This window comes from Lepisma saccharinum, chromosome 12, assembly GCF_977018435.1.
Source record: "Lepisma saccharinum chromosome 12, izLepSacc3.1, whole genome shotgun sequence".
Taxonomy (NCBI): Eukaryota; Metazoa; Arthropoda; class Insecta; order Zygentoma; family Lepismatidae; genus Lepisma; species Lepisma saccharinum.
This window is the reverse complement of record NC_139240.1, coordinates 58732918-58749448: the sequence shown is the minus strand read 5'-3', so window position 1 is coordinate 58749448 and position 16531 is coordinate 58732918. Positions and strand designations below refer to the sequence as shown.

Sequence of the window (16531 nt, the reverse complement as noted above, 5' to 3'; positions counted from 1 at the left end):
AAATTTGAATTTACGGTGTTCATGCAATAATTGAACACATATTATTGTGGTTAAAATGAAATTATATGTGTGAAATACATATTTTTTGGTTGACTCATTTTCCAGGGGAGGGGGCACAGTGCCTCTTTGTGCCCCCCCCACCCCTTTCCGGATGCCCATGATCACATCACTTCCAAAATTAACCAATATACATCATGTATAAAAGCTAACAGCAAAACTTGGGGTAGTGTGCTGGTATTACAAGAAGCTTTAACATATAATAAGATATCGCTAGCGTTGTGAACTGTATTTAAAATAATTCAAACGATCTACACCACATATTGGAAATCATATTTCTACCTCCTTACGTTAATCACAATAGATGAAACACAATTAGTCAACTACTCTGTGACGAGGACTTGAATCCAGAGCCTTCAGTAGCAATTGCTCTCTTGAAAATTTTATACTGAAGTATTCACCTTACTTGGGATCAACTTGTATACATACACGTGCTTGGAAAGTACTTGGATAATGGACTGGTTAGCGGTGACATCTCTAGCAGCCCATATCCCGGATGTGTTTTCCCAAAGAAAACTTCAACCTGCTTGCTCCTATCCTTTTGCATTGGAAAAGTATGGGAAGGGATAACTTTAGTTACAGTGACAGCAGTTAGGAAGCGAAATATTGAGGCGTATCACACATCAGAGTAAGGATTAGATTCTGCTCAATACATACACATTATGCTAATTACTTACAGATGAATTCATGATGAAGGTTGTGCGAATTACTCACAAGTTTAATATATATATAATATTAACTTACGTTTTGCGAATATCGAGGTAACCCCTGCGACATTTCGGGAAGCAACTGCTCCCTTCCTCAGGCTGATCACGTTTAGGTTATGTGGAAACGGAATGTGCTTAAAGAAGAGGTAAAACCTATATGTAAGGGAAGAGAGAATAAATTAAACAGGGATGACAGGAATATCGATGAGTTGTGGGGGAAGATGTTCAAGAAATGGGATGGGAAGGAATACGTAAAAATAGGATTTAACGTAACCCCGGAAGTAGCATGCAAAGCTCTAACGGAAGAGGAATTCACGCTGGACTTGACTTGAACGGGAATGGAGGAGGAAAAGAAGGGGAAAAAAATGGAGGGGAAAAAGAGAGGAAAGGGAGGGTAAGCACCCGACCTCGCGCTCTACGAGGAAACATTGAAGTATTGCAGCACACACGGACCGTGGCTACACTCAGTTTTAAAGTTTTAACATTCCAAGGAGCAGTTTCTAATTGGGAAAACGGCATGGTAGTTTGACGTGCACCTGTAATGGGTTTTAGATTTTTATTGTTTTTTAACTATACGCCTTTTACCAATCCTATATCCTGAACCTATGGAGTTCGATGTGGTTATGATTTACACATGACCTAAACGTGAGCAGCCTGAGGAAGGAAGCGCTTCCCGAAACGTCGCAGGAGTTACCTTGATACTCGCAAAATGCAAGTTAATATTATATATATACTTACAGATGAGGGGTTAATTAGGAAATAACGTAAGAAAATGTAGTATTTTTTTAGGAAACACATGAAAAATTGAAGCTCTCGGGACATTGGCAGTTTTAGCCCATATTTAAAAACAATATGAAGATTTCTTATAAGGTGAAAACTGATCGTAGAAGATTATCGTTTGTTACTGTGACATCAGTTAAGAAATTAAATACTGATGTCTATTGTATATCAGTGTAAATACTCTGTTGATGTTCCTGCAGATAATTGTTGACACATTTCATGAAAAACTACCCGATTTTCTTATGTTATTTCTTCACTAAGGAAGGAGTAAAATATCCAGGTATTCTCCAGAATCAGGTCTTTACATTGATGTACGGTAAACACCATCCTCCTGTTTCGTAGCTACTGTCGCTGTAATAAAGGTCACATCATTTTGCAATGTCGAAGCATAGGGACTTCACCTCATGAAAGTTTGTTTGGAAACATACGCTTAGCCAGTCAGTAGCAAGTAATAATGCATTTAAAAATATCACACTGTCATCTTTTGTTGATCATTCAGCATAACTAAAAGCTAATTAATTGGAATAAAGCTTACCTGTACTTAACGTGCTTGCTCTGCCAGGACTGAACTCACCAGACAGTCTTTTGCTCCTTCTCAAACTACCAACGCTTAATGTTTTCTTGTGTGGCACCTTCTGCAAATGAAAACAACATACTAATTTAACCTACAAAAAGAAACATTACTAGAAAATATCAGCAGCCATTTTCATTAGTCTCAAACTGTTTTAACTTGTGATGAGTTTTAGACAGTATTCTAATCTTTGTGGTAGAACAGACTAAGGGCTTTCCACTCGATGATTTGTGGTTCACTAAGACATACCGTTATGGTTTCCTGGCATTCTAGACTGGAGTTTGATACTCTTTCTTTTATATAGTTCCTCAGTTGTTCTGACGATGCTGGGTGAACACCGCAATATTGGGTGTCAAACCTAGAGAGCATTTGTAACAAAGGCAGGAGTGCTAACCCAATAAAAGCAGTTACATGTCGATGTCTTTTAAAGATAATATAATAGGACTTTTATGTAGAAAAATACATCCATGCCAATTCAGAACATTCAATGGAAAATATATTTTTAATTTTTTTCCTGAGAGCACAAAGACTGTGTTCTAATAATAAGGATATCAAAAATGAAGAAGAAAGGCTTTTTAATATAGCAAAAGAAAATGGCTTTCACACTAACAGAATAAACAAAATCAAAAAAAAGTCACAAGAAAACTAAAGGAAAAGAGAATTACAGACAAAGATGAAAAATCTGGTGAAAATAAATTTGTGTGCATTCCATTCCACAAGGGATTCTCACATAAAATTGCCAAAATTTTTAGAAGATTTAATTTCAAAATTTGTTTTTAGATCACCAAGAAGTTTGGAATGTACTGTTAATGAATTCAAAATGAGAAACTCTCTACAGATGTGGAAACCACAGGAATATATAATATAAGTTGTTCATGTTCAAATGATTATGTAGGACAAACATAAAAGAAAATGGCAATAAGATGGCAGGAACACGATTTGGACATTATAAATCTAAACCCAAGAACAGGTTTGTCAGCTCACATCATCGAAGAGAAGCATTTGATTTAAAAGAGAAGGGTTTTAAAAAGATTGACGGGAAACATAGAGTTAAATGTCTGGGGAGCTTTGTTCATTGCAGAACACCACTGGAATAAATTTAATAATGAAAATGGTAACATAGATCCAGTATGGAGTTTTCTTTTTTACAAATGGAGTAAGCCACCATCTTTAAAATTTAATGTAACAGAAAACATAAATATACTTTGTGAAAACAATGATGACTTTGAATTACCTGATGATAAGTGCATTGCAAATAAGTGTCGCCATTTTGAATGGCATACTGTTGCCATATTCAGAAACTGCAGGATTCAAGCTTTACAATGATATATAACATGATAGGGTTCCGTAAACATTAAAAAATTATTTTGTGCATAATATGAATGAATGTTGGAAAAAAGTGCACATTATATATGAGTAAATACCGTATATTTTCACATGATTTATAATATTTACAGACTAATAGAATCCTTTAAAAATATTGTAAATGTATTCTCTTTGACATTGTTGATATTTCTAAAGAAAAAAATGAGTGAATTTTACTTAAAATACATTCATTCATTCATTGTTTTCTGCCTAATTGGCAGGTTTTTCACTGCAATCTCCAGCTTTCCCTGTTCTCTGCCTTACGCTTCGTAATAGCATACGACCCAGTTAATTTAATATCATCCATAAGCTGATATCTCTTTCTTCCACGGACTTTTCTTCATAGAATACATAGGAAAGGAAATTACAGTATTCTACCATGTACTTGGAAAATTGAAAATTAAGTGAGATATCACCAACTGATTTTGTCGTGTCTCCACTCTTCATTGGAAATGACTTGATGACATTATTGTGTTAATGCATCACACCCCGAAATGTGAATTATCAACATAATAAAATGTTGACGCAAATCTTGTAGTGTATTAAAAATCCTCATAAATCAAACTTTAATCAGCTTTCCTGACAAATAGGTGCAAATAACAAGAAGCATTTCTGGCCAAAGAAAGGGAGGAAAGAAGACGGATTTGGTGGTGCATGAAAAAAAAACGAAGTGCATGGCAGCAGGTAAAGCACACATATATGATACATCCCCGACCATAACAATGGCTAATTAGAGAGAGTGGACGCCTTCATCTACCTGGGTTCTCTTGAGACATATGAGAATGATTCACAGAAGGAAGTAAAGGCACGACTTATAGAAGCAAATAGGGCCTATTATGGACTACAGACACATTTCCAGAACAACTAAGTTAACACTTTACAAGACACTGATAAGACCTGTTTTGATCTGTTCTGCGTAAACTTGGACCACTTCAAGTAAAAATGAACAGTTTGTGGAGACCTTTGAAAAAAAGATATTACGAAGAATACTGGGACCAGAACGTGAGAATGAAAAATGGAGAAAATGTTTTAATAAGGGACTCTACAACTTATATCAAGTTATTGGTGTAATAAAGGCAGCAAGGTTAAGATAGGAAGGTCTCCCATAGAGAGTGATGTTGGATAGCCCAGGTGGACAGAGGAAGCGAGGAAGGCCTAAATTAAGATGGGTGAATGAGGATGTTTGGAAGCTCCAGTATAGAAATTGGAAAGTTGTCGCACAAAGTAGAGAGAGATGATGACAAATCACGGAGGAGGCCAACGCTCATCACTGGACTGTAGTGCCACAAGAAGAAGGACATCCACATAATAGCTTTCAGTCTGTGATATGTTAGGCAAATATCATTCTCCTTCACACAGGAAAATTGTACAGTGAGTAAATGTTCTAAGACTGTAGTGGCAATGCATTATGCTTCATTTATTATATTTTAAGAAATAATACTCTATAAGTGCAAGTTTTTAACTTAGTTTGCTCTCTTTTTTTAACACTACAGGTGTTAAAAATTTACTAAAGAGGGAATACAGGTGTTAAAAATTTACTAAAAAGAGGGAATACAGGTGTTAAAAATTTACTAAAAAGAGGGAATACAGGTGTTAAAAATTTACTAAAAAGAGGGAATACAGGTGTTAAAAATTTACTAAAAAGAGGGAATACAGGTGTTAAAAATTTACTAAAAAGAGGAAATACAGGTGTTAAAAGTTTACTAAAAAGAGGGAATACAGGTGTTAAAAGTTTACTAAAAAGAGGGAATACAGGTGATAAAAATTTACTAAAAAGAGGGAATACAGGCGTTAAAAATTTACTAAAAAGAGGGAATACAGGCGTTAAAAATTTACTAAAAAGAGGGAATACAGGTGTTAAAAATTTACTAAAAAGAGGGAAACAAAAGGTACTACCAAGAAGGAAATACAGTGGATCCCCGTTTTTACATGTTTCTGCATAATTTCAATATTCACAATTCCAATGGAGCGAACAGTTATAAAATTTTCCAAGGTTTTGTTTTTCCATCTCAGTCCTCTGACAGATTTAAAATCGAGGTTCCACTGAATATGCTTCAAGGAGGAAAATTAACATTAAAACTTACCTTCCCAACAGTGTCGCCTCCTGGTGCTGAGTGCACCGAGTAGTCCGGAGTCAAGGTAATTGCCGTGGAAGTATCTGACTGCGGAGAATGGTCTGTTTTATCATGTCCTTTGTTTCCCCTGAGCCTTAAAGATCTTCTACTTGGGGTTCTCACGCTGCTTGTCGAGACCTCACTATTGGTAGGAGAGAGTTTTCCATCATCAGCACCAGGGGTACCGGGAGCGGATTCTAAAGTTTGCCCCATCAGGCTTATGCTCTTGGAGAGAAGTGTCTTTTGGCTTCTGGTCAAACGCCGGGTTCCCGCGTAAGACTCGACTGCTTCCGAGACCATGCTCTCCTTGGATTCCTTTTCCTCGTCCACGATCATGGTGTTTGAATCTCTACGACCCTTTACTCCAGTCGAAGACCTTCTCCTCCCCTTCCGAGATGATGTCGCACTATAGCTTGATTCGGCACCTGATAGTCTTGCATCGCTCTTTTCGTCGTCGTCCTTCTTCGACACTTCCACAGATCTGCTCCTCAGTTCTCTGGTTTCTGGTGCAACGCTTTGCCTTCCCTTGGACTTTGGTGTTCCTATTTCTTCAGCTCCCTTCCCTACCCTTTCATTCGCTTCAGCCTGCAACTGGATGCTTCTTCTATTACTTCTAGTTGACCTTGAACTAGCAACAGACATCCTCTCTCTTCTATCATCTTCCACATGCTCTGATGTACCCACAGAAGCCTTTTCCAAATCTTCTAATTTCAAATTACTTCCCCTTGCGGTACTCCTTGTTAACCTGTGGCCTGGTTCAGACTCGTTTTTGGTATCAGATTTCACGGAAGCTACTGATTGGGGCTTTTCGACACTCTCGTCGCTGCTAGACCAATCTAACTTCAAGTCATCAAGGTAACTCTGACTGTCTGGTGTCTTGATCTCCACGCTTTTCTCTGCATCGGTCCTCGTGACAGACTCTTTCTCTTGTACAGGGGATAGTTTCGAGTCATCAGGGTAACTCTGTCTATCTGGTGTTCTGTTCTCTATGCTCTTCTCGATTTCCATCCTCGTGTCAGACTCTTTCTCTCGTACAGGAGATAACTTCGCACCATCAGGGTAACTGCTCTCTGATCTTTTTTCAGTTTCCATCCCTGTCTCCCAATCTCTCTCTTGTACAGGGGATAACTTCGCATCATCAGGGTCACTGTTCTCTGTTGACTTCTCGATTTCCATCCTTGGGTCAGACTCTTTCACTCGTACAGGGGATAACTTCGCATCATCAGGGCAACTGTTCTCTGTTCTCTCCTCGCAACTGTTCTCTGTTCTCTCCTCGATTTCCATCCCTGTGCCCAAATCTTTCTCTTGATCAGTGGACAACTTTAAGTCGTCAGGGTGAATCTGACTGTCTGGTGACCTGTTCTCTATGCTCTTCTCCACTTCCAGCCTTGTGTCTAATTCTTTCTCTCGTACAGGGGATTCCTGCTCTGCAGTTTCTGCAACACTCACAGCCATCTCTTTATCCGATTCGTTTGTGTGTTGAGCAGATTCTACATCAACAACCATACCTTGGGTGTCGGCTACACTCTTTACAGAGGACTGATTTGATGCCTCCACATTCGACTCGGAACTATTTCCACTACTTTCACTATCATGTACACTTTCCGACACTCTGATGGGTTCAGTCTCTTCAATCTCCGGCTTAGTAACAGCCTCGATAACATCTTGGAGCACAGCTTCACCAATCACTTCATACTCCAAGTTACTAACAGTTCTTGTAGCTGAATACATTTCGATACCTTTGTCATACTTCTTGTCCGTTACCAGAGCAAATACTTCACTCAATGTCATATTTTCGACGGTGTGTCCGATCTGATACTCCATTTGAGAATGAGCAATGTCTTGACTGATGTTCCCGTCACTGCTTGCCTCCTTTCGGCTGCTGCTTATACATAAGTCCGAGTTGCTGGTCTCTTCCACGTTTTGGTCAGGTTTTGCCACTTCGAGTTCCTCAAGGTCATTCTGGAAATCAAGATAAAAAAATGTTACCTACTTTCTGTGCTCATATACGTTAAGCTTGTACAGTCACGGACACTTCTGAGTTGTAGTGATAGCATTGAAAATCAATGGAGTTGTTACAATCCAGAAGTGTCTGCAACTGTACAGGATGTCTACCAGTCGATAAAGTAACGAAAGTCAAGAAATCAATAGCAAGGTCAATAAGTCAAGAAGTTATACTTGTGGTCAACAATGTTTGCTATTACAACGGGTGATCGATTGATTATGTTTCCTTCACTTCACTGTTCTGCTACTTTTGGCTAATCGCGAAGATGTGGATGAATGGTAACAAGATGAGATGGGTGAAGGGACAACACAATATGAGTTCCATAGAAGATTATACTGGCTTAAAGTCCAGCTGCTAGTCTGCCAAATGCAGTACTACATGAAAGGGAAGTTGATGAAAACTGAAACTGTAACAAGAGAATTACACTTGCTATATCTACTACTGCATGTAAATATTATTGCTGTACCCCTCAACTCAAAAGTTTAAGAGTAAAATCAATTCAGCTGATCGTCAATGTGATAGGATGTAAGAGGTGATGCCTCCCTAAGATAATCACTCATTGTAATATCAAAATTCTTGACCAGAAGTATAATATCATGACTTCATGACCTAGCTATTGATTTTTCATCATAACTGGCCTCCTCTTTATTAAATGAAGAATATTTAATTTCTTAATTGCTAATTTATAGAGGCATGCATATTTCGTTTTTGGCGAAAACATGAAATAACACATTGAACTGTTAATTTTTCATGCTTCGGAAAGATGTGAGGTGCATTTCCTACCCTGTTTTGTCACGAAATGATGCAAAATGAACTGCAAAGTACAAAATAGACTCTTAAACACAAAATTTAGAGTTCATTTCCAGGTGCAACACTTTCTGAAGTTTGAATTATCCTGCAAGTTATACAACGCATGGAAAATTGATTAATTTTGTTGTAAATATTTGAGAAGCAAAAATGGAATAAACTTAATACTCTGTCGGGATACATTTCTTTTGTGTAATAAGTGCAGTTTTTAAATCAAATTAGGGATTATATTTACAATTTTAAAACCAAAATGTCATTTTGTATACCAGTTTTGATCCAATTTTTCACCGCTATAACACCGTTGAACCTAAAATTGACTGTTTTTGTACCGAAATTTTGCCTTTTTATTTACCAAAAATATGTGCCTCTACTAATTTATAACTATATCTAAGTAGGGATCGATTTAAAAAAGGTTAAAAAAAAAAGATCAAGAAAAAGTCAATCATTTGAATTTGTTATTTTGGTAGACACTGTTGAAAAATACTAAAGTACTGACATAAAATTGATGCCAAAAATTAATAATGTATTGACAAATAAAATATAACATACATTTAGAGGCAATGACCAATACATCTCCTTAATTGAAGGGCTCGGGAGTAAAACATGGTGACATTTTGGTCATTTCAGAGTTCATTAGGAAAAAAGGTCATTAGACGCTATACTGTAGATGAATTTGTCTTCATGTTGCATTTACTAATTTCACAAGGCTTCACTGAGTCTAATGCAAATTGTATGACATGGCAATCTCACTCGAAAATTGAAGGATGGCACATTTTTTGTAACTCAAAAAATTACCAAAATGTCACCATGTTTTACACCCCGAGCCCTTCAAATAGTAGTCACCTTTGTTTTGCACAACAATATAATTAAGCATCTATTATATATGAGTATAATGTTTCACCCGTGCATAGACTTATACTAACAACATGAATCTAAGAACAACACTTGCTTAGGTTCATGGTATTTATAGCAAACACCACATGAATTTTTCCTTCACACTTGGAAAAACAAAAAAATTGGCCGGTACCGGTAAAAAAACAAAAAAACAACAACAATACTTTCTGATGCTGATACATCAGCACCGTCTCAGCCATACTATTGGACAATATTTTGTAAGTGGTATCAGCACAGGCCCAGAAGTAATATAAACATTTAACTTAAACTTTGATTTCTCATTGCATCGAAAAATATCCGTTTGGTGGTTACACGGAGAGAGGTAGTTCACTTTACTCAACTTACAGTTCATTTTTCCATGCAGTTTTTTGTTCACGATCAATTCACCACCTGTCTGGTAGCTTAGGCAAATGTAACAATTTCTGAATGCCTACAATAATACAGGCTTCATAAACTTAGCTACAACTGATAAGTAATTCAAATTCCTTACCTTTGGTTCGGCTTCAACTTTTGGTAGAAGTTGCTCCTCAAACGTATACTCCTCTTTAGCCTCTGCAAATATCACAAAATGAAAAAGACTCAAATAATGAAAACTGGTTATGTAGTAAAACTAATAATCATAACTGTTATTGTCTTTTTATAGACCTTGTTTCCATATGCATTGATCTGCCTGCATACCATATGTTAAAACATTAATTTTCACGTTCCTGAAATACACAAAGAATACACTTCCAATCTATCTTTACAGATTTTAAGACAAGATCTTGGATATGGTATTTATATTTTTAATCTAAGTTTTGAGTTTCAGTCAAAAGAGATAAATTATATAATATATTAGTCGAGTTTGGAATACCTAAAAAGCTTGTTAATATGATAAAGGTATGCACCAGTGAAACAAAGTAAAATTCGTGTTGGTATTAATGTGTCTGACAAATTTACAATTTATGATGGGTTAAAACAAGGAGATGCATTATCTCCATTGCTATTTAATTTTGCCTTAGAATATGATGTTAGGAAGGTAAAAGAAATTAAAGAAGGACTAAAATTAAATGGTGTGACTCAGTTGTTAGCATATGCAGATGATGTAGACTTATTAGGGGATGATATAAATACAATTAAGAATAATGCTAAAATATTTTTCAAAGCAGCTAGAGAGATAGGTTTGGAAGTTAACAAAGAGAAAACTAAATATATGCTTACAGGTCGAAACCAAGTGTTAGGTAATAATCAAAATCTAATTATTGATAACAACTCGTGTGAACCAGTTTCCAAATTCAAGTACTTAGGAGTAATATTAACAAATGAAAATTATATTAAAGAGGAAATAAAAAGTAGGCTTCATTCAGGAAATGCATGTTACTTCTCTCTTCATAAACTTTTGTCTTCTCGTTTAATATCTAAGAAACTAAAAGTTAAAATATACAAAACCGTAATTTTGCCTGTAGTATTATATGGATGTGAAACTTGGTCCCTTACATTGAAAGAGGAACATAAATTGAGAGTATTTGAAAATAAGATCCTTAGGAAAATCTTTGGACCTAAAAGGGATGAGGAGACAGGTGAGTGGAGAAGGTTACATAATTTAGAACTACATAATTTGTATTCATGTCCAAATATTATTAGAATGATTAAATCAAGAAGACTTAGGTGGGCAGGCCATGTGGCATGAATGGGAGAGGAAAGAGGAGTTTACAGGATTCTTGTTGGGAAACCTGATGGTAAAAGACCTGTAGGAAGGCCAAGATGAAGATGGAGGGATAACGTTGAGATGGGCCTCAAGGAAATTAGTAGGGATGGAAAAGAGTATATAGACCTTGCACAGGATAGGGACAGATGGAAGGCGTGTGTTGCTGCAGCCATGCAGCAATGTATGTACGAGCGAGAGTTTTTATTTTTACAAGGTTACTGGATTACCCTTTGCAGTATTGCAAAAATAAAGTACAGGGAAGAACAATATTTCTTGAGTATGAGTTTGCAGACTAGTCTCGCTGACAATTTAATTGCAGTTAGTGATAAATTAGTATTTTTAAAAGGAAAAGTGGCCTCCACATTTCCATAGGCAGCCCTTGCACATGAACACAAAACTAATGTTTTATCATTACTGTACAAACACATACTTGAAGCAAAAAATATATACTTTTAAATTTAATAATTATGGCAACAAAACATAATTACACAAAGGTAAAACTTGTCTTTAGTTTACATTATCTCCTGCATCTAAATTTATTATTCTCTTCTTACAGTACCATCTCACTGGCTTCTATGAGTTGTACCAAGTTGAATACCCTAACGTAACCTTAACTTAACCCATGCCACAACAGCCTGTGAGGGCCAGGAGCCTACTTACAGACTGCTCGCCTCACTTCCACATACCAAGGTGGGCAATCATCCCCCCAGTTACACGGTGATGTGTGGTCAGCACAACAAACCCCCAGTCGTAGATTTTCAATGACCGGGTTACACTACTAATTTGTAGCTTCCCAATTTTCTCAGGATGGTGGGTGGCCCGCACAGAGGCCGAAAACTTGTTGTTACACTTGCCCCCGGAGACATGAACCTAGAGCCCAAAGCATTGACGCCTTAGACTGCACAGCCACGGTGCAGGCCCCATAATGTTACTTCTCATCTACAATCACCAATTGCAGTCAGACGACGACTTTGGGAAGGAGTTTGAAGCTTGGGAGCAATTTTCTTGCCTTTCTTGTCATGCTGTTATTTGTGTTGCATATTATTTTTGAACAAAATAATGCTATCTTGCTCAGCAGCACCCAACATATGATTGGTTTTCATTGAGAACTCATCACGTATCGTCCAAAATGCAGGAACATGCCCCCTCCCAAAAGAAGTCATGAAAAAAAATACAAATTTTTCAGAACTGACAAATTATAAACAGACTCTTTTCCATTCCTGTTATTTTTCACGTCCCTAAGAAAACAAATTTTACATGAAACTGGAGATGCAAAGTCATGATCACCTTAATGAAAATGACAAAAATCTCTTTTATTTGTTCCTTACGTGACAAGGGCTTAGGTTCTTCTTTGTATTGCCGAAATTTGAGATTACTGATCTTACAATTTCTGTATAATTTATTTAGTTTAGTGAATGCACAAACATGCTACCAATACTGTGAATAACCAAGTCTCTCCTAAAACAATGTACAAGAAGCCTTTCAACTATTACGATAAAATTAACTGATGTCGAAATGATTCTGCATTATAATCAGTAGATTAAAGAAGAGCAGCGAGCTTTCATTCCCAAAGCTTTTTATTTCATCGCTAAATAACTAAACTCACTCTCTAGCCTTCTTAAACCTGAAGGTTTATGGCTGCAGCAACACAAACCTTCCATCTGTCCCTATCCTGGGCAAGATCAATCCAATCTTTTCCATCCTTACAGATTTCTTTTAGGTCCGTCTCAACGTTATCCCTCCATACTTCTCTATTTGGTGTTCAAAGTCTTCAGCATCCTTCTCTATTTGGTGTTCAAAGTCTTCAGCATCCTTGTCTATTTGGTGTTCAAAGTCTTCAGCATCCTTGTCTATTTGGTGTTCAAAGTCTTCATCATTCTTCTCTATTTGTTGCTCGAATCCTTCAGCATTCACTTTGGACTCCTCAACATCCATCTCTTCTTTATTGGAAGATTCCTTACAGTCATCCTTTGAAAACTGCTGCTCTTCAAAGCTATGTAATTCCTCAGTTGCTTCCTCTTGCCTTGGCCTTCCTACAGGTCTCTTACCATCAGGTTTTCCAACAAGATTCCTGTAAACTCTTCTTTCCTCTCCCATTCGTGCCACATGGCCTGCCCATCTAAGTCTCCTTGATTTAAATATTCTAATACTCTCTGGACACGAATACCAATTATGCAGTTCTAAATAACGTAACCTTCTCCACTCACCTATCTCCTCGTCCCTTTTAGGTACAAATGACAAATATTTTCCTAAAGATTTAATTTTCATTTCATTTTACTGCTTGATGATAAAAAAGGTTAGCATATACCCAGACATCCAGAAACACACAACTCACTCACTCTGTCACCTCTCCCCCCACCCCACACACACATATACATATTGGTGTTGTGTTGATATAACTAACATTCAGTTTTCACCACAATTATTGGTGAAATTTACTGGTATTACATATGAAACATGCAAGTAGAACTTTATAAAAGTATTTCTCACCTTGTATATTGTAATCTGATCCCTTCTGAATTTCATAATCAGAACTTTCACTACTTTCAGAACTGGTTTTATTTCCTTGAATGTAGTTGTAAGTTTGGAGCTCTGAGAATGTACCGGGCATCAAGGCATCCTTCCTCATCCTAACCAAACTACCATCCTCGACTTCATCACTTTCCGAAGACGTTGCGCCCGTCTTCGAACCTTGCATGGAGTCCTGCAAATCCTCCTCTTCGTAATCCAGCTCCTCAAATTCAGGCATCCTGTTCGGATCCTTCGTCTCCTTATCTTCCTCTGAACTCAAGACCAGCACTTCTTCCTCTTCTTCAGTTTCCTCTTCCTCCTGTTCTCCTTCATTTTCTTCTTCGTAAGAGTCTTCGGATCTCTTTCCGCTTCCTTCGCTCTCATCTCCCGACCAATCGCTCGCGCTGTTCTGGCTTGGTTCTTCTTTTCCTTCCGGTTCACTATCTGTCAGTTCGATGCACTCAATTTCAGACGGTTCGGTTGCTTTGGCTTTCTCCACACTTCTAGTATCGTCTACAACATGCTCTGTTTTTCTAACTGCATTTGTCAAGTCTGTGATCGTATATCCATCCACATCTTCATTATAATCTGACAACTTTTTAAAAGTATCTTCGCTGTATTCGTATCCAGTCTTTTCCGCAATTTGCTCACATATTTCGGACCTCTCCTGTGGGTGCTCACTTCCTATTCGGTGTTCAAAGTCTTCAGCATCCTTCACTATTTGGTGTTCAAAGTCTTCAGCATCCTTCACTATTTGGTGTTCAAAGTCTTCAGCATCCTTCTCTATTTGGTGTTCAAAGTCTTCATCATTCTTCTCTATTTGTTGCTCGAATCCTTCAGCATCCACTTTGGACTCCTCAACATCCATCTCTTCTTCGTTGGAAGATTCCCTACCGTCATCCTTTGAAACCTGCTGCTCTTCAAAGCTATGGAATTCCTCAGTTGCTTCCTCTTCATCGGTACCTGTTGAGAATATGAAAGAAGGTACGTCTTTCTCATTGCGAACTGTTTGGACAGAATCTGCCTTCTCATCTCTCAAGCCGCTGACTTCTTCGTATCTCTTCTCAACTGTAGTGCTTGTTTCTGGCACATGCTCCCTGCAGGTAAAAAAAAATGAATATAGACCTTTTATTTAAAACAAGATAAGAGTAAGTTTCTGAAGACAAAAACTTGCACTCGAAATAATTTTAAAAACCCAACATAATTATAGTGACATATGTATTAATCCTAATATCAACCAAACAACCCAAAAATACGACAAGAAAGTAATAAATACCTAATAGCTAATTACTGTATTTGTTAAAACACTAAAATCACACACAAACAGCACGATAAAAAACACTTCGGAGTTCTTCCAAGCTTTCGTCTCCTTCACGGAGTCATCTTCAGGGCTGGTCGAGGAAAGGCTGAGTAGACGCAGTCTACGACAACCGCGTCTACTCAGTCTTTTCTCGACCAGCCCTGAAGATGACTCAGTGTTTTTTATCGTGCTGTTTGTGTGTGATTTTAGTGTTTTAGCAAATATGTTGCAGGCACGTGACGTAAGAAGTTTTCTAGTCATACTAATTACTGTAGTAGACTTCTACTTGAAGTAGCAGAATTCTACTTGAAAACACTTCAAATATGACTCTTTTCCTACAGTATTTTATGTGCAATTTCTACTGTAACTACTGGTAAGTATATAAAACTGAAGTATAGTTTGCCCAAAAAAATCACCAAATTTAAAATATCTTACTTCTCAGTTTTTTCTTTGTAAAAAAAAATACTTTTTATTATACTACAAAAATGTTTATTTTTTCAGAAAACAGTAAATTTTCCTGACAATTATAGATAAAGTCAATTCAAAGTCAATTCCCTGACTTTTCCAGACTGGTAGACATCCTGGAGGATGGTGATAAGATGGCAAGACAATCACAAACACATATGGACAGGACACAACATACAACACGAGCCCCATGGATGATTTTAGTGGATATAAGGCCAGATGCCAGAGCCTTCATAGTCTGCAAAATGAAGTCATGGGTGCACTGTGTGGAAGGAAGGTTGACTTTTTGAGTGCTTTCTCAGAAGGATTTGACCCATCGAACCCAACTCAAAAGCCTTCTTGGTCAAGCGCCGCATCTCATCTGACATAAGCACGGAATGCTTTAGTGGATAAGTTAGGCTTAACCTTTAGACAGCCGAGCAGGTTTACGAAAGTATCCCCGTTCTGGTCCAGGCTTCTCTGAAGGAATTTTAACGAACACTCTTTGGAGGAAAATTGCTATAACTCTGGCACTATGGGAGCAATCTATTTCGGACAACTTTTGTTTTGCAGCTAAAACATCAGCGCATGCAACCGTGTACAATTCAGAACGCGAGACTGAGGAAGGGGGGCTTGGGGGGGCACGACCCCCGAATTTCAATGTAAAAAAACACAAATATCTGGAGTTTGCCCCCTCTTGTCCTGCTATTTTGGGAAGAAGGCACAAACCTTAGTATTCTTTTCAAAGAATGGACGTTTCTCAAGAGAATGAAACATGTTTCATGTTCCTGGGTGCCATACAAGTTGAATAATGAGCCGAAATGTGAAACTCTGTTCGGAAATGTGGCATGGATATGTTGCGGAGAGGGGGGTCATCAATGTGAATTTCCCAGGTTTGCTCCAGACCTGTGTCAGAGTTTCCACCCAAACATAAGAGTATGAAGCTCCAAAAAGCACATTCATTTCACAATCAGCACCATGATAGCATATGGTATCATCGGGCCAGTACAACCTTACATCATCGGGACAGTAAAGGTTAAATCTCTTTGCATAAATACACTACATTTAGCCTAACTACAGAAGTATTTAGCCTGACGTCAGAAGACTAAATACGGTAATTGACCAAGAAAGTGACAAGCCCTTCTCAGGTCTCCTCCATACAGACCGATATTTATTAGGGAATAGCTCAACTAATCGATTGGCAGCAAGATTATACCAATCGGAAATATCTAATCACCGTAACAGAGTACATTAGAACTCAGCCAATACTGATACACAATTAGTGGTTT

General features: G+C 37.6%; 1 protein-coding gene across 1 annotated transcript in view; it reads right to left on the bottom strand.

Moving 5' to 3' along the window:
- The window catches only part of Elys (AT hook containing transcription factor 1 homolog), a 119884-nt gene that overhangs the window by 12307 nt on the left and 91046 nt on the right, over positions 1-16531 (bottom strand). Inside the window, exons 26-29 of the mRNA XM_083132450.1 lie at positions 13478-14595; positions 9791-9852; positions 5565-7556; positions 2080-2179 (exon numbers count right to left, since the gene is read on the bottom strand). Coding sequence (XP_082988576.1) covers positions 2080-2179; positions 5565-7556; positions 9791-9852; positions 13478-14595 — 3272 coding nt within the window. The remainder of the gene's footprint in view (positions 1-2079; positions 2180-5564; positions 7557-9790; positions 9853-13477; positions 14596-16531) is intronic.